The sequence below is a fragment of the Hyperolius riggenbachi genome, chromosome 8 (assembly GCF_040937935.1).
Source record: "Hyperolius riggenbachi isolate aHypRig1 chromosome 8, aHypRig1.pri, whole genome shotgun sequence".
Taxonomy (NCBI): domain Eukaryota; kingdom Metazoa; phylum Chordata; class Amphibia; order Anura; family Hyperoliidae; genus Hyperolius; species Hyperolius riggenbachi.
The window spans coordinates 157,785,337-157,803,547 of NC_090653.1; the positions used below are offsets into that span (position 1 = coordinate 157,785,337).

General features: G+C 43.3%; 1 protein-coding gene across 1 annotated transcript in view; it reads right to left on the bottom strand.

Moving 5' to 3' along the window:
• Positions 1–3,350: 3,350 nt before the first annotated feature.
• MAGT1 (magnesium transporter 1) overlaps positions 3,351–18,211 on the bottom strand; it is a 44,824-nt gene continuing 29,963 nt past the window's right edge. Inside the window, exons 6-10 of the mRNA XM_068247595.1 lie at positions 13,459–13,548; positions 13,254–13,317; positions 12,633–12,707; positions 9,118–9,208; positions 3,351–6,001 (exon numbers count right to left, since the gene is read on the bottom strand). Coding sequence (XP_068103696.1) covers positions 5,986–6,001; positions 9,118–9,208; positions 12,633–12,707; positions 13,254–13,317; positions 13,459–13,548 — 336 coding nt within the window. The 3' untranslated portion in view covers positions 3,351–5,985. The remainder of the gene's footprint in view (positions 6,002–9,117; positions 9,209–12,632; positions 12,708–13,253; positions 13,318–13,458; positions 13,549–18,211) is intronic.

Here is an 18,211-nt window from a genome sequence, read left to right on the forward strand (position 1 = left end):
AACCAAGTGGGTTCTTCAACAGGCATGTCCCCATTTCAGGTGGTTACCGGGCTGAGCCCCAAGTTTTCTCCACTTTCAGGGATTCCTTCGAATCTCCCCACCGTTGAGAATTGGGTCACCCATATGGCGAAAATATGGAAACAGGTTCGGGTGAGCTTGGGCAAGGCGGTAGACAAACAGAAGCGCGCCTTTGACAAGCGTCGGTCACGGGAACCGGATTTGTCTCCAGGAGATCTAGTCTGGGTGTCCACCAAGTACATCCCGTTACGGCAACCTACGCCCAAGTTAGGTCCACGGTTTATCGGACCGTTCCCTATCATCAGGAAATTGAATGAAGTGGCATATAAGGTTAAATTACCTGACTCCCTCAGAATCGGGAATTCTTTTCATGTGTCCTTACTGAAGCCAGCTAAAGGGTCTCAGACCACCACGTCCCCGCCACCTCCCGTGTCAGTGTTAGGGGAGACAGAGTACGAGGTGGAGAGAATTCTGGACTCAAGAAGGGTTAGAAACTCGTTGCAGTACCTGATCGACTGGAAGGGGTACGGGCCGGAAGAGAGGTGCTGGATTCCGGCGAGGCAGGTACATGCCCAAGATTTGGTTCGGGAATTTCATACGAATTTCCCTAACAAACCAGGGGTAGAGTGCCCGGAGGGCACTCCTCGGAGGGGGGGTAGTGTAACAATACAACCTGCCCTTCGTGCCTGCGACGAGCCGGGCTCTTCCGGCTTGCGTTCCACGCCGTCTCAGCCTGCGGCTGCAGGCAGAGGCGTGCGTTCCGGAGGACGCGCAGGACGTACGCGTCCGACCTATGGGAGGAGGCGGCAGGTCTTCCGGAAATGACGCAACGGAACGTACGCGTCTGACGCAGCGGAAATGACGCTTGCGGAGGCTTTATAAGGATTTCCGGAACGCGGCTGCACACCTGTTATAGCGTGTATTTTGCCGCTTGTAGGTTAGTGTTTAGCTTGCTCCAGTGTTACTAGTGTACCCAGCTAGCTTCTGGTTGCTGAGTCCCAGCGTGACTCTTGGCTAGTTCAGCCTGGGCTCTGGCTGCTGTGACTCAGTCCCAGGCCTGATCCACTTATCTGATACCAGTGTTTGACCCGGCTTGTATAAAGACCACTCTCTGTCTTGTCCCTTGTACCGCAGCCATCTGATACCAGTGTTTGACCCGGCTTGTATAAAGACCACTCTCTGTCTTGTCCCTTGTACCGCAGCCATCTGATACCAGTGTTTGACCCGGCTTGTTTTAGACCATTCTCTGTCTCGCCCTGTTGTACCTTACTGAGACCTACACTGACCCGGCTTGTATTAGACTACCACCTGCCCTTCCGCAGCCTAGCAGGGCAGGAGTTGGTGCCATCGGTGACGTGCGGTCGACTGACCGTTACATACCCGCTTCAAATGCATATTTAAAAAGTTCAGACCCTTAGGTAACTATTTATGTCTTTTTTTTGTTGTAATTTTTTTTTTCCATTAAAATTTTTTATTTGGGTAATATTTTGGTGTGGGAAATAAAGTTAATTTTTAGATTATGTGTAAATTGTAATGTAAAAAATATGTAGATTTACTATTTGGCCACCTTGAATTGTTTTTCCCTCCTTGTGCTTCTCGCTAAGTGGGAGCACAAGGGGGGATGCAGAAATTTTTACATGCAGAAAGACTGAAGCCCCGTTCACTGATCCCAGGGCTACCGGGGGATACCACGGGGGCACGGGAGCGCGCCGAAGCGCGGCACCGCAGCAGAGCAGCCGCCCAGCTGTGAGCGTCACGTCCGGGCGGCATAAACGGTTAATTAGCAAAGCCAGTGGTGTGCTGCCTCCTCACTTCTACATAGAACTCACTAAAAAGTATAGGGGTCGACTTATTAACCAGTCATGGGCAGCACTGAGGACATTGAGAAATGTGTGTACTATTAGTGGCATTGACATTTGCAGCAATTAACCCAGTAGTGTCACTTTCTTGATAAAGGAAATGCCAAGAAAATACAGGTCTGAAAGCCCTGGTCACAACAATTAACAAGGAAATTGGTGGGGGAGGGGGAATACTGGGCTGCAGGAAGGGGAGTGAATAATTGCTGCACTTGGGTACTTGGATGAGTTATTGGCTTCACTTAAGAGATAATGATTTTTCATTTATTTCTTATAAATCGCCATTTGGTGCAAGATTTCCACTTGCTAGATAAGTACCATATGATTAGGCTAACGCAAGATTGGGAAATATTAAAAAGGGACAGCCCATTGGTAATGGGCAATGCCCTCAAATAAGCATCCATCCACATTAATCTTCCAGCAGTAGAGTGGGTGGCACATATGTTCACACTTCTTGGGGCAGGATCTGTCTGCACAGTTGTAGTGAAGTGGCAACGTACTGCAGTACATCCAGTACAGATACTGTTTCCGGAAGAGCACAGCGGCTAGATGTCCACATCGGAAGCTGCACATCCTGAAATCTGGCAAGTAGGTTTTTCAGGTGCAATGGAAAACTGGTGAAATTTCCCTTCAAAAATAAAATTTCACTTTAAAGAGGAACTGTAGTTAAAACAACAATGAATAAAATTGCTTTTTTTTTTTTTACAATATACATTTACAGATTATTTAGTCAGTGTTTGCCCATTGTAAAGTCTCTCCTCTCCCTGATTTACATTCTGAAATTTATCACAAGTAGCAACACCTTTAGTTCTGCCCAGTGATCTGTACGGAAGGGTCATTTACAGAGCGTTCTATGCAGAGGGAGATATTGCTTGCTTAGCAGTTGGAAAAAGCAGTTATTTCCCACAACGCAATAAGGTTCACAGAAAGCAAACTTTAAGGCAGCGGTCACACTTGTCAGCTTTCGTGCGCGTTTTCTGCACAGAAAAACGGTTTTCAACTGAGAACTCATGTTAATCAATGATCACACTTGAATGCAGATTTCGCACGCAGAAAAAAAAAAACTAACATCTTGCGCAATTTGTCAGTTTTCTCTATAAATAACATTAGCGGTTGTAAGGTAGAGGTCACACTTGTCTTTCAGTTTTCTGAAAAGTGTAGAAACTGAAAGACAAATGTGACCCCTGCCTCAGGACCTTTGTCATGACATCACACTGTGGGAGGGGTTTCACCACAATATCAGCCATACAGACTCCCCTGATCTATTCCAGAAATTGAATAAAGTTCAATCCTTTGTTTAAGTTCCTCTTTAATTCCTGTAGGTAAATCATTTTCATTTACTCCTGCAAAATATTTATATCATCTTAATAAAGTAATATTCTGACTTCATTCACTGCAAAATGAGACATTGCTGTTGGTGAGATCACCATTTTCAATTTGCATCGATTTAAAAAATAAGCCCAAGTACAACTGTAGTGTTAGTCATTCATATTACGTGAACTTTAATTTATAGGGTTGAAATGAAGTACAAAAAGCTTAGGAGATAAACGTGAAAATACAGTAGTTATACTCAAACATGACATTTTACACTAAATCCAAATGGGACCAAAACTCAAAGCACAGCATAACTAGACAGCCACGCTTACACTTTGCACGATTGCAAAATACCACCATTTGTTTGGTTTTTAAATTTGAGTTTAAAGAAGATCTAAAAACAGTACCAAAATAGGGCAGTTGCACAAGTACAACCTTTGAAGCCATACACGCATCAGGCACTTTGTGTAAGTTGTCAATTGCATAACCGAAAACATTCAATGACAAAGATTGTGAAAAAAAATGAGCCATATCACTTTCTGGAAAGCACATAATTTAAAATGTTGCATAGCTTGGAAACATACAGAGAATGCACTGAACTCACACAAAAGTCTAAGGGGGAGGGGGTTGACACGGCTCATATTGACAAATATACGAGTGGAGCTTCTAGCTTCCCACGCAAGGTCTTGTCATACCATTATATGTCTCATCACTCATGAAAGACCAGTGCACTGGGTGCCATTATCTTGGATGAGGTATCCAAAGAAGGTCGTGCTGAACTGTTACTAATACATAAATAGCTTTAAGGCAAAAGGCTTCTGAAGATGGTTCAGACACAGATGGCATTCCCCAGGTATTCACAGAATGAGGAAAACTAAAAAAAGAGAACCATAAATTACTTTATTTGTGACAGCAATGTCCAGCAGATTCCATCAAATCTGCTAGAGATTGATGCTGTAAGGTGGCCAACCAGTTGTAATTTCAATCGATTTGCAGCATAAAATCAATCTGGCATAATGGAAAGTTGGCAGCAGCATTCAATTTCCCAATGACTGACTGGTCTCCTCCCATGTGCAACACCCCAGGCCATGGCGAGAATGGAAGTGGTGCTTAGCTCACCTCTCCACTGGTGACTTCTGCAGTGTCCCGCATCTTCTGTACATCACAGCTGGGCACCTGTACCACATTACCTGATGGCATGTGCAGGGACCCATACATGCGCACCCCAGCAGTGATAGGAGGAGGTACACCAGCAGAGAGAAGGGCCAAGCTTCCACACTCACCATGAGGCTGAGTGTCAAACAATACATGGGGGAGACCTGTGAGCCAGCAGGCACCTCTAGATTTATTGGAAATCTGTATGCAATACACTAGGAGCAACAGATCCCTTTTTGATCAGGTTCAATCACAGAGGGACCTACCTGATGGTCGAATAATGCTGGCCACCTGCCAGTGTTGGAGCACCTTTAACCTTCTGCTGCCTGACCATCACAGTGTGATGTGTACTAGGCCACAGAACGTAAGCAAAAGTGAACTGGGTACTGGCACTGGGCTTCCTTGAGGCCAGATCATTGATCAGAGTGATAATTTATTCGGTGCCAGTGCTGAAGCCAAAACAAAGATAATGAGAAGTATTAGGCATCGATAAGAGGTACTTTTAGGCATTAGGAAAAAGGAAGGAGAGTTAGGAGTCGAAAGACTGCAACAGTAAAAGAGAGGCAAAAGGAAGGCAGAACGAACACCAAACACGCTGAAGAAATCAGCACCACATAGCCATGAGATTAAATAAAAGTGAACCACATAGACAAAACCTAGCACCCTAAGCAACTATGCTGAAATGATACATATCTACTTAACAAACCCTGAAGTGTACCTTTCATGACTGTGCCATACTTATACAAAAAGAGGTTTATCATAAACTGCTTGTAGTCTTTCTACATACATAATATGTTCAAACGACAGATGTATCCAAACATTTCATGTTTTGTGCTTTTAATTATGTGGAACACTGGTTAAAAATGAATTTTGCCCCATAAAAAGCACTCCCCGACTTATGAATTCTCTTTATTAGGCCTAAATTTCACTTTTAAGGATAGTTCTTTATGTAACCAGATGAATGAAAACGATGGAATGGTTTAATCTTAACAGTTATAAAATGCAAGCCTTCAAAAGCTATATCTTTCAGTGAAAGGCAACAAAGTTAATACAATTTTTTGCCTAACAGTTACTGTTTTCAGCGAAAGCTAGCACTGCACAATGTTCTGTAGCTGAAGAGGAAATGCAGAGATAGAAATCACTCGACAAATGTAAAATTTCTATTCTTTACAAAAACACATCTATATGAACAATAAAATTCCCCAAGCATTTCAAATCCATTATACAAGGAATATAAAGATGAAACATTCTACACCAAGTGTTTGGTGAGGATAACTGTGCTGTATGTGTTTTGGCACTCGGCAGAGGAGCGGTGTACAACACAACCCTGAAGCAGTTGACTGGTTGTGTTTCAGTCTTGGCAATAACTGGAAAGGTGTTGGAAGTATGAAGAGGTTTTCTTTACCTGTAGCCTGAAATAAAGAGTAGGTAGACCTCACTGCATTAGACTAAGGCACTGCATCAAGTCTTTGGTACACAGTTACCAACAAAATAAAATCTCATTCAAAATAAATCTTGTAGGAGAGAGTGTCCTCAATGGCACCATCTACCATAAATCTCTATCAGCAAGCATTTAAGAGAAGTAGCCTGGACCACTCCAATGTCTTCACTGTCACCCATTCAGCATTGATTGCCGTTTCTTCTAGGACATGAGGAAACTAAGGAGAAAAAAAAATAGAGACGGTTTAAGTTTCCTGTTGAACAGATTACATGTGGTCACAAGGTAATGCGTGCTTTTACCAACAGTAACCAGAGACACTGCTTAGTGAAGTAAAAGGGTTATATTGGAAGCTGAACTTACTCCCACAGGGACATGTTATAAGCAGTAGGAATAAGGGCTGTTCACACAGACGGTTCTGCAACGTTAAGGCTGCTTTCACAGTAGGACGTTAAAGTCCCACGTTACAGCAGCCTGTAACGCAGCCCAGCTCACTGCAATGAAAAATCAATGGACTAGTTCACAGTGCACACGTTGCGTTTGAGTATAACACAGCACGTTAAATGAAAGTGCAGCATGCTGTGTGTTATACTCGTACTTGGCTGCGTTAGACTGTTTGCACATGCTCAGTAATGTTTTGTTTTTTTTAAATGTGCCGCATGCGCCGTTTTCGTTCGACCCCTATGCGTCAAAAAGTATGCATCATACGCATCAAGAGACGCATAACGCAGTGCAATGTAAAGTCCAACTTCAAAGCTAACATGCGTTGCATTAGGGGCACGTTATGCGACCTTAACATCGCATCAAACACAACGTCTTAGAGTGAAAGAGCCCTAAAGGAAACCAGAGACTAAAAAAAAAAAAAAAAAAAAAAAAAAAGGATTTGATAGTTATCCGGGCCTTCCTCCAGCGCTATAAGCACCACTGAGACCCTCGCTGTCCTCCAGCATGCCTCCATTCAGTCGCAATCAGCACCGGTAACTGGCAAAGTCGCGTCATGTACAGAAGACCCTGACTGACACGACTTAGCCAGTTACCGGGGCTGATTGCAGCTGAATGGAGGCATGCCGAGACAGCAAGGAACTCAAGTCTTTTTATAACGTCTCTGGTACACTTAACTTCCCTGGCGGTAATCCCGAGCTATACTCAGGCTAGCTGCTGGGAGCTCTATGCAGAGTATAGCTCGCAGCGGGAGCTTTTACTCACCTCCCCCCCTGGGCTACAGACGTCTATAGCCGTTCTCCTTCCTGTCCACGAAGGCTCTGAATAACTTTTCCATGACAACGATCTCACCAGAGAATTACAGCGCCACCAAGAGGACAGAGGTAAAATTGCAGCGCTAGAATTCAGGGAGGGGAGTCAGAGCAGGGGCTGCTGCAGAGGCTCTGGCGCCATGATTTTTTTTTTTTTACCCAATTTTAGAGTCTGAAAAGTTTTATAAAGACCCTAAAATCCGGAAATAGTCATACCGCTAGGGAGGTAAAAATGGCGGCCTCAGTGCTCATCGTTTAACACTGTCCTTTCAGATGATGGGACAGTCTTCAGTACGATTGCTAACCGGCATGTGTGCAAACGCCGTGCTTTGATCTCAATTTTTGAGATAGTCTGCCGAGTGCTTAGCAGATCCTGGAAGCAATTTGCTTTCAGGATCATTTACCGCCACCCTTCCGGAAATTGCCGCCGAAAGCAAACATGCTTTTCTGCACGCTAGCAGAAAAAAGCATTTGAAACAAGACGCTGCTGCAGGCGGCTACCAGCCCTAAGACTGTCCACATCACACCAGAATACTACAGCAGCAGCACCAGTAGGATATACAGGTAGTCCCTGGTTAACGAATGAGATAGGGACTGTAGACTCGTTTTTAACCTGAATCTGTCCATAAGTTGAAACACTATTTCTGACCCCTGTGCCTACAGTGTCCCCCTCTGTATCACCTCTGTTCCTTCAGTATCCCCTTATGTGCCACCTCCCCCTCCTGTCCTAGTGATGATCACAATGTGCCAATTTCGCTTATGCAGTGCGTCCGCTAAATTCCAGAAGGGTCCCAGCACTGGATAACAGGTGCATTTTAAAGTGTGCATGCAGAACACAGAACTCTCTATATAGTATAAGTGTACAACAGCAAAATGTCATTTTAAATTTTGTTTTAAAAATCTATTTTCTCAAAAACAGCAAGGTCTTTTTGTAAATATTTTTTTCGATTTGTTACCACAGAATCAAAATCTAGCATTTGGGGCCATTCATATGGGCGGGTAATTCGTAAGTTTAGCGTTTATAAGTCAATTAATTCCTGCACAGTCCCAACCAAACTACCAGGACAACAATTTCTTCATGATTTCACACAACAAAAACTAGGTATATAACAAAATGTTCAAAAAATTATAGGAAATTAATTTTTTGTTCCCAGGAAAGGACATACTTTTTATGCGATGTACACACAATGCAATTTTCCAGATTGATGGGTAATCTGATAGAAAGTTGCATCAAGTGTAGACCTCCAAAAGGCTTCCGATCAAGAATGCGACTGATTTTCTTCCAAATCCCTCCCGGAGCCCCGTGTCTGCTGGCAACTAGCGCCGCCCTTGCAGAAAAGGTTCTTTGTGTTTCCTCTTCTTGAGATAGCGCTACAGCCCTTTTCTACAAGGGAGTGTGGGCTAAGCACCAGCAGACACAGGGCTCTAGGAGGTTTTGGAAGAAAGAGACCTGACAGGTTGTTATATCTTTATATTAGAAGACAATCAATTAAAGTAGGTAGTAATTACAATGAGGATCCTTTAAGCTAGACAAGGAGTTGGAATCAAAAATCCCATACCTTCATCCCATCTGAGATAAGTGGTAGAAAAAGGATTAAGCTATGTGTAAATGAAGGTTTCTTGTGTCTGCTTTTTTATAAGATTTATCATCTTACTGAAATAAAAAGTGCACCTAGTTTATTTTGATAGTACCATTGCTAAATGCATTTTTGAAATGTATTGCCTGCTATTCTCTTGGTTGTCTTCCAGCGCTGCAGAATTAGGGCTGCATCCCAAGCTAGTGACATAGCATCCTATGACACCAAACCACTCCATACACAGAGATAGTGGTCAGGAAATAGCTGTCTGCAGCAATCATGTGACAGTGAATTTACAGCCAAATTACACTTTTTTATTCTAATGGGGTTTTTAACCATAGGCAGAGGTTGGGGATTACTGACACAGACGGTCCCGGTGTATGAACATAAAAAAAATATTTCAGGACTCCGAAAGAAAATAAATACATATAATACAAAAGAAAATACAGCAAAGGTATTTGACTGCAGAGTTTCTAAATGTTCTAGGCCAACAACTACATCTTTACCTGTATGGGTAGCCATGGTATTTGGATCTGAACACAGACAGCAGCCAGCTGAAGAATAGCACCACCAGTCCCATTCCAGCCATACACATTACTAGTAAAAAACAAAAAAAAAAAACAAGTTTTGAGATAAGAAAGTAATAAACATTTGCTGAAGAAAAAAATAGTTAACATTTAGATCACATAATGGCATTTTAATGTGGAGCCTAGTAGAAGAGAAGGTGAGAAAAGAATAAATAAAGGGAAATGGATAAAAGGTAAAGCCCTAAAGTATGGTAAATCTTACTGATTGAACATCCCTTTTCCTTGCACCGGGTTCTATGACGAAATAAGTTCCATATCCACATAAGCTGGAAAATGTATCTAATGATATAAACTAGGGAATCGAATGCACGGTTACTGCAGGAACACAAATTAATCATTTGTACACCTCTACCCACTGTCATTGCTTTCACATGTATACTAGTAACTTTCTTTTGCCAAAAAACAGCACGTTCCACATGTATAAAACAACCCTGAAGATTGCATCAGGCAACTATGCTTAGCACCACAGAATAATAAGTTCAACTATAACAAATCGTGTACACAAATGGGACAAAGGCAACTGCATAATTAATCTTACCAGAAAGTTGGTGTTGACCCAAGCCACAATAGCAAAATGAAGTTCCTCCAGATCACAGAAACCTGGGATTTTATGCTCACTTTTTTGTACTTCAGGTGCATCCAGCAGGATCCTGAACCTCAAAAAAAGTTAAACTCTTATCTGACAGACTATTGTCTTTGTTAACCATCGCTCCTAGAGTGGCTGGTGAAATGAAGTCTAATCTGGTACCTGCGGAAATAGCACTTTCCTGGATTACCAGATAGACTCCACCATGTCAATATATTTTTTTCCTGGGGAAGGATTTCCAAACTCAGGAACCAGGTGTTTCACATTCTTTCCTCTGATCCGGTGGCCCTCTAAGAGATTTCTTCCTGCCAGGTGCTGATTACCTCTATCACCTCAGCAGTACAATGGCCCCAGAGACACTCATCATAAAATACTTATCACCTAATTGCTAAAAATAAACAATCACTCAGTTAGTTTTGCTGATTAAATTCATTTCAATATTACTTTTCTTTGCTTAATTATATTAGATTTTTGCTCCTTGAGAGCTTAAAAATGTAACATAAATAAGGTGAAAACAGGTGAAAAAGCTTTGTGAATCATGTGCAATGTTTGGTGGACCTCACATTCCAACTCAACCAGATCCATTTTGGTCTCAGAGAAAGCTCGCTCTCAACACCAAAGACACCAACATTTGGGGATGAGGAGGCTTTTATTATCATTATATTATGATTATGTATTTATGTAGCACAGGAATCATCCACAGTGATGTACAGAGTATATTGTGGTCACTTAACTGTCCCTCAGAGGGGCTCACAATCTAATCCCTACCATAGTTATATGTCTATGTATCGTATAGTGTATGTATGTATGTATGTATGTATGTATGTATGTATGTATGTATGTATGTATGTATGTATGTATGTATGTATGTATGTATGTAGTCAAGGGCCAATTTTTTAGGGGCAAGCTTATCTATAAGTATTTTAAACCGGAGTGCCTGGAGGAAACCAAGTCAGACATGGTAAGAACATATAAACTCTGTGCAGATAGTGCCCTGGCTGGGATTCGAACCGGGGACCCAGCGCTGCAAGACGAGAGTGCTAACCACTACGCCACCATGCTGCCGAGGCTCAAATGTATTGTCCATTCAAAGACATAAATCAGTGGGGTCCTCTTTCAGCTCAGCAGACCTCAAGTTTCAGGTAGTTAATGGCAGTAATGCTGGCCCTGCAACGCTTTTTTTTTTTCCTACAGAGTTGGATTTAGAATCCCTGAAGACGTCACAAAGGGTTTCCTGAACTCCAGGGCAAACCTTCTCAGCAGGCACAGGATCTTAAGCCGAATACTTACCTGAAAAACCAGAAAGATGGATCACAGGGACATCACCCAACAACAAGTGTTCCCTAATACATCTTACTGCCCACAAGAACACGCGACGTTACATGACCAGTGTGAACCAGAGTTCAAATGATAGCAGCACTGAGTGGGAGTCTTCATGGATCTTTAAGATCCAATACATCGTGACAGTCATTCACCTAATCGCGCACTCGTACCCACATCATGACAATACGGAAACAATCAGTTGACGCTGGGGCCCTCCTGCTTAAGAAAAAAAAGCAAAGCTTGGTGGGATTTTCAGAAGGTAAATCACACCAAGCATTGCTTTTTAGTAGGAGGGCTTTTCGGTCTCTGTTATCCCCCTATACATTCCTAGTGGTTTGGGTCACCCCGAGCTGCTTGGTTACTCTGTTTTACTGCTCCCAGCCCTATCCCATACAGCCATATCAAACCCTGCCATGTACGGAGGACCAAAATTCAGAAACAGGCTGGCTACACGTGGGGTTGATGTGGCTGTGTAAAATTTAAAGCTATAGGCTTGCTATACACCAGTGGTTCTGGATGCTAGCCTGGCTTACAGGGGTATAAAGAGATAATTTGCATATTCAGTAGCAATGCATTGTGGGTAACCACAAATGTTCACTTAAAACTGAATTATTGCGATTCTACAATACACTTTAATTGTCTGTATCCTGGGCCAAGGGAGAGAGCTAGAGCCTCTGTGGAACAAAAATGTTGGGCTGCTACATGGGCAAACTGCTATCTTGTCCTGTCTCAAAAGAGTGGTAGTCCTTTTGAGACAGGACTTGGCCATTATAAGCAAAGGTCCTGCAGACTATCGTCCTACCTAAGCAGGTATGCGTTTCTCAGTAATCTCTCCTGTGGCCATCCTGGAGGACAAGTGGAGAAACATCCACTTTCTGTTAACAGCATTTTGTATTTGCACTTCCTGTGGCAATTACTGGTAGCAAGGGTTCTCTGTAGCACTGAGGGGACTAAGACCCTCCTGGAGGAAATACAAGTGTAAAATGGATGTTTCATGATCACCACCTCTAACCAATGAAGCCACACTGTACCAGTGCATCACACCAAGAGTTGCTTTATCCTTAGATTCCTTTGTTCCCATATCAAACAGACCACAGGGACATTTCAATACATACCTCACGTATTGTTGCATGTGTGGGCCAGTGGATTGTTGGGGGATCACATGCCCCTATTGAATAGGTGTTGACCATGAAAAGTTGTTATAACAACAACAGGAGGAAAGGCAGATAAAGATGGTAAATGAGATACAAAGTATTCCAAGTTTATGCATAATTATGCAACTTGAAAAATTGTCAAATCAAATTGAAGTGATGGAAAACCTCATGGATTTCAGACACAGAAGATCTGAAAACTGAATCAAACTAAAATGAATTTATTTCCTGAAATTGGATGGCTTTGACAAAAGAATATTATAAGTATGCATGGTTGTATGAAATGCATATTTTAAGAGGTGATAGGTTTGCTTTAAGGACATTTTCTGCAGTTCTGTAAAAAAAATCCAATTACCTCAAGATTAAACACTTACTTTTTCGTTTTCCAATATCCATGTCAGATGTGGCAGCTTCATGTAAAAGGACCATACCTAAAGTTACACCACCATCTAAATGCAAACATTTAAGGCATAAACAAGCTTTACTGAAAATGTATACAAGTGATAGAGTGGCACTGTTGCAAGTTCTGATCAGCAAAGTCTGAAAGGTACTTCCAGCTACTGTGTAAAAAGGGCTCAAGCCCCTAGGGGACACTAGAAGATACATGCATCTCAGAAGGTTTGATTGACCCTGGCACTTGCACAGCCAACTTTAAATGCATAGAGATGAAGACTTCTATTCATCTCAACGTGGGACATGGTGGATCTCGGCGGTAAACGACGAGGATGGACGCCAGCAGTCATCTGAATCAGCCCGTAGATGAGGAGCGAGAGAGGATTTTTCCTAGGGCAGAATAAATAAGAAGCCAGCTCGATTGTGCTCATGAACACAAACTGGATCATCACTTGAATGTGCAGTGATCCAAAACCTGAGTAGAAGGGCCATAGAACATGAACCTTCAAGGAGCTTTTGGTAGTTGTCAGGAATGCAAACTTGGTGCCTTACCTGACACAAATGCATACACGCTTAAGTTTAAACCAAAGAAAAAAGGATACTGAACAAGAGTACAATGTGCGTTTCTGCCACAAACTGTGCTTGGCTGCTTCCATGTATGTAATTCTGCAGTAAACACATACAAGAAAAAAAGTGAGAACACAAAATTATAGTAATTCATCTGTTGAAAGCATGCTACAACACACCTAGTAAATATAAATGCATAGAGCCCACCCATTAGTAATGGTAGTAACTGTACATATTTACCACTTGGCCTGTATGTGGGTTCTTGTGAGCATACGGAGGTCCCCGAATGTGATTCCACATTTGCCCAGAAGTCATTGCCAAAACAAAACACTGACATGAAAAACACAACAGGAGTAGAAAAGTCAGATAATGCTTTGTTGAATAAAAGTCAAGCAGAAGCTGCTAAATGTATTAAAGCAATCCCGAAGCTACAGAATTCCTGTCATTTAAACATCATTTTGGATAGAGCACTGAACATACAGTATATGTGGACACTCAACATTTCTACTTCACCCTCTTTTATAGTAAGAAACACTTTTGTATTTCCAAAACAATGCTGACCCCGATCGTGCACGGTTCCGTCATCGCCGCTGGCGCCCATTCTCCGTGAGCTGGCAACATGTATGTACTTAAGTTACATGGTGCCAGGTCACAGAGAACGTGTGCTGGCGAGCATGACGACGAAAACGACAAACTGGAGGAAGCATGCTGGCCAGACAAGCAAGTTTGCTCTGCTGCAGTGAGTACCCTGTAGAGGCCCCGGGGAAGCACTATTAGATTGAGGGGAGACCTAGGGGGCCACTTACAATCTCTGAGGTGCTGGCCCTCATTCAAGCTAGAATGTCTGTCTGGTACAATCGATTTCAGATGGAAATTTATCAAAATTACAGTCGGGTGACAATGTGGGGGCATTGATCGCTGACAGATTCGCAGTAAAAAGATGCCAAGGAAAAGAGATTGTATGGGCACTTTAAAGCAGAATGAAACCCAGCATTTCTTCTTTGCTAAAAAAGATTATTTACAGCATATTATATACTACCACCGGGTTTTTTTTTTTTTTTTACTAGAACAGCATTCAAAGGGTTAAACACAGGGCTTACAAGTTCCCTGCAGGGAGAAAGCTGGACAAATCTGAACTAGAGATAATGTTATCCGTATAAAACCCTGATATAATATTCAATAAAAACCATGTTTTCCTACTTTTTATATGCCATACGGTTATCATATTTATATGCCATACGGTTATAACAGCTTCTGGGTCAGCACACCATTAACCAGTAATATTGCTTGGGCCACAGGGAAACATGGGCATTACCCTGCACATCAGTTGTCCTTTCAGTTATAACTGACAGCAACTGATACAATGGAAAAGGGCCCTGAAGTTTTCAGCTTCTGGAGTGACAAGTCTGACAAGATCTTGTCAGAACTGGAAGGAACTGTTAGAAAAAAATGGTAAGCTTCTGAGAGGTACTGATGGCGAGGCAAGTCTGCTTTAAAGCGGTAATGTCACCATAAAAATCAAATTTCAACAGCAACTGGTCTGAGTGTATTAAGTGATAAAGATCCTAATCCTGCATTCAAAAAAAAACTTTCTGCGGTTATGGTTTGTAGTTTTCACATACTTTAGGAGCACTGGCCCTAATGCTGGGAGTTCTTTTTATCTATTATATATTCCTCCTCTTCCATTTATTTCCTTGCGTAGCTGCTTATGAGAAACATCCTCTGATTACTCGTGTTTACAAGCGAGGCTGAGGTGATGTGTAAATAAAAAAAAAAAAAGTTACTGCAGTGCCTAGTATACACCTTAGTGGGTGTGTCTGAAGACTCTGGGAGGGCAGCTAATGAATACACAATAAGCAAGAGAAGGGAGGAAAACAAGAGTGAGGGAGGATAGGATGTCAGCATTAGCTTGGCAGAGTAGGATTTTCTGCTTTTCCTTTATAAAATTCACAGGAATCATTACATGGATAGCACAATACATCTGTTATGCAAGTAGAACTAGTATTTATCTACTTATATATGTGTTTTTTATTTCTAGGTTAGCATGGGTGTCGCTTGTTATTTAAAGGACAAGAGTCCAAAAACAGATGAGTTACTTGAAGAGATGAGAGCAGCTGGGCACATCCAGTAAAAACACGCCTTTATTAGAACAGATTAAAATCAATTTCAAAGTGACGGCACCAGTCTACCAGGAGAAAGAGGGACAAACATGTGAAGATGTCAACAGCTGTTTCGCACTCAACTGTAGAGTGCTTCCTCAGGACAAAAGAGCCCCCCCGTAGTCACCCCTTAAATCGTGTACTCACTTATTTGCAAATCGATGCGGGAGGACGCCAGACCCAGCACACCATCAAAATGCTGCACCTGCACTTCCTGGATGCCAACTGCGTTCCAGGAGGCAGAAGCCTATTGTGTTTTTAATCATACTCCCTTTTTTTCACCTTTTGTGTTTTTTAGGAAATTGATCTGTGTGTGTGTGTGTGTGTGTGTGTGTGGGGGGGGGGGGGGGGGGGGGGGGGGGAGGCCAGCGGCAGCGCACCTAGACGAGATTGGTCAGGTAAATAATTTTATAGGTCCCTGTGCAGCATGGACAGTTTACACTGTCGTCCTTCATAGCTTGGGTGATACCCGTTCTTGTTTGATGCCTGTTGCGCCCTAAGAGTGGTGCAGATTGGTGTCTGTAATATTCCCCGCATGTAGACAGCTTATGCTGTCAATTTCCCTGCAGGCAGTAACAGTAACTATGGACGCCTTCACTTCCGTGATGTGCAGGGGGCGTTGCTTCTTTGCACAGCATCTCGTGCACTCTGGAGGGTGATAGGCGCAGATCTCTGCTGAGTGTACACGTCACTAGAGATCTGTAGGGGGCGGGTGCATAGCTGGGCGGGTTTGGCCACAAACTAGGGTCGGAGCTTGGTACGCTCTGGACCCTGAGCCTTGATTGGTCCTTTGCTGCGGGTGACCGCTTCCGGGGACGCCGCTTCTGCCTCCTGGAACGCAGTTGGCGTCCAGGAAGTGCTGGTGCGGCGTTTTGATGGTGTGCTGGGTCTGGCGTCCTCCCGCATCGATTTGCAAATAAGTGAGTACACTATTTAAGGGGTGACTACGGGGGGCTCTTTTGTCCTGAGGAAGCACTCTACAGTTGAGTGCGAAACAGCTGTTGACATCTTCACATTTGTCGCTCTTTCTCCTGGTAGACTGATGCCGTCACTTTGAAATTGATTTTAATCTGTTCTAATAAAGGCGTGTTTTTACTGGATGTGCCCAGCTGCTTATCTCTTCAAATAACTGGTCTGGTGGAACTGTTTTTGGGCTTGGAGCACTCCAGGGAAGCCTGCTGTGGTTGGTCCTGTGCACCTTTTTCTTCATATTACTGCCAAAAACAGATGAGGAACGTGGGGAACAGGCATGCATGGTGAGCTGTCCTGATATGTAATTGCTGTAATTGCTCCATGGCCCCGTCTTTTGGATAGCTGGGTCAGGAAGCATTGCCGCCTTCTGGCTGGGTTGCACGCAACCTCTGCCAGCACACGTATCACAGTATGAAACCCCGGCCAGGAGAGTTATGCGTGCAACGTCACAATTCTGTTACATCCAGAAGACAGGGCAATGGAGCAATTACAGCTACAGGAGGAGGCAGAAAGGAGAATGAGGGGGTGGGGGGGTGGGGTGGAGCAGTGAGCACCAGGACAGCTCACCATGCACGCTTGGCACCACCCCCCTCCCTCCTTTGACACAAAATCTAGTATTTAAAGAACCATGTAAGCAATAGAGATGTCGCGAACCTCCGATTTTCGGTTCGCGAACCCTCCCTCCCTCCTCCCGGAGGGAGGAGGGTCTCATCTGCCAGGGAATTATACTATTTTAAAAGCCAGCTTACATACCGTGGCTGGGAATTGAACCCGGGTCTCACTGTGTGGTGGGCAAGTACCTTAACCGCTGTACCACAACAGTACTAACTGAAGCTGGCCTAGCATTTACCATTTATGCTCAATCCAAGAGAAAAATTAGACAAGACAAATAACATTTATATCACGCTTTTCTCCTGGCGGACTCAAGAGCACCAGAGCTGCAGCCACTAGGGCACGCTCTATAGGCAGTAGCAGTGTTAGGAAGACTTGCCTAAGGTCTCCTACTGAATAGGTGCTGGCTTAGATCCTTAAAGGGGAACTGAAGAGAGAGGTATATGGAGGCTGCCATGTTTATTTCCTTTTAAGCAATACCAGTTGCCTGGCAGCCCTGCTGATCCTCTGCCTCTAATACTATTAGCCATAGCCCCTGAACAAGCATGCAGCAGATCAGGTGTTTCAGACTTTAAAGTCAGATATGACAAGACTAGCTGCATGCTTGTTTCTGGTGTTATTCAGGTAGTACTGCAGAGAAATAGAGCAGCAGGGCTGCCAGGCAACTGGTATTGATTAAAAGGAAATAAATATGGCAGCCTCCGTATACCTCTTACTTCAGTTCCCCTTTAAGCAGTGCCTGGATGGTGTAATGGTTAAGGGCTCTGCCTTTGACACAGGAGACCAGGGTTCGAATCTCGGCTGTCTGTTCAGTAAGCCAGCACCTATTCAGTAGGAGACCTTAGGCAAGTCTTCCTAACACTGCTACTGCCTATAGAGCGTGCCCTAGTGGCTGCAGCTCTGGTGCTTTGAGTCCGCCAGGAGAAAAGCGTGATATAAATTATTTGTCTTGTCTAATTTTTCTCTTGGATTGAGCATAAATGGTAAATGCTAGGTCAGCTTCAGTTAGTACTGTTGTGGTACAGCAGTTAAGGTACTTGCCCACCACACAGTGAGACCCGGGTTAAATTCCCAGCCAATTTGAGTTGGTTTTTATGCTACAAATCCTTAAAGGGAACCTAAACTGAGAAGGATATGGATTTTTCCTTTTAAAATAATACCAGTTGCCTGAATCGCCTGCTGATCCTGTGTCTCTAATACTTTTAGCCACAGCCCCTGAGCAAGCATGCAGATCAGGTGCTCTGACTGAA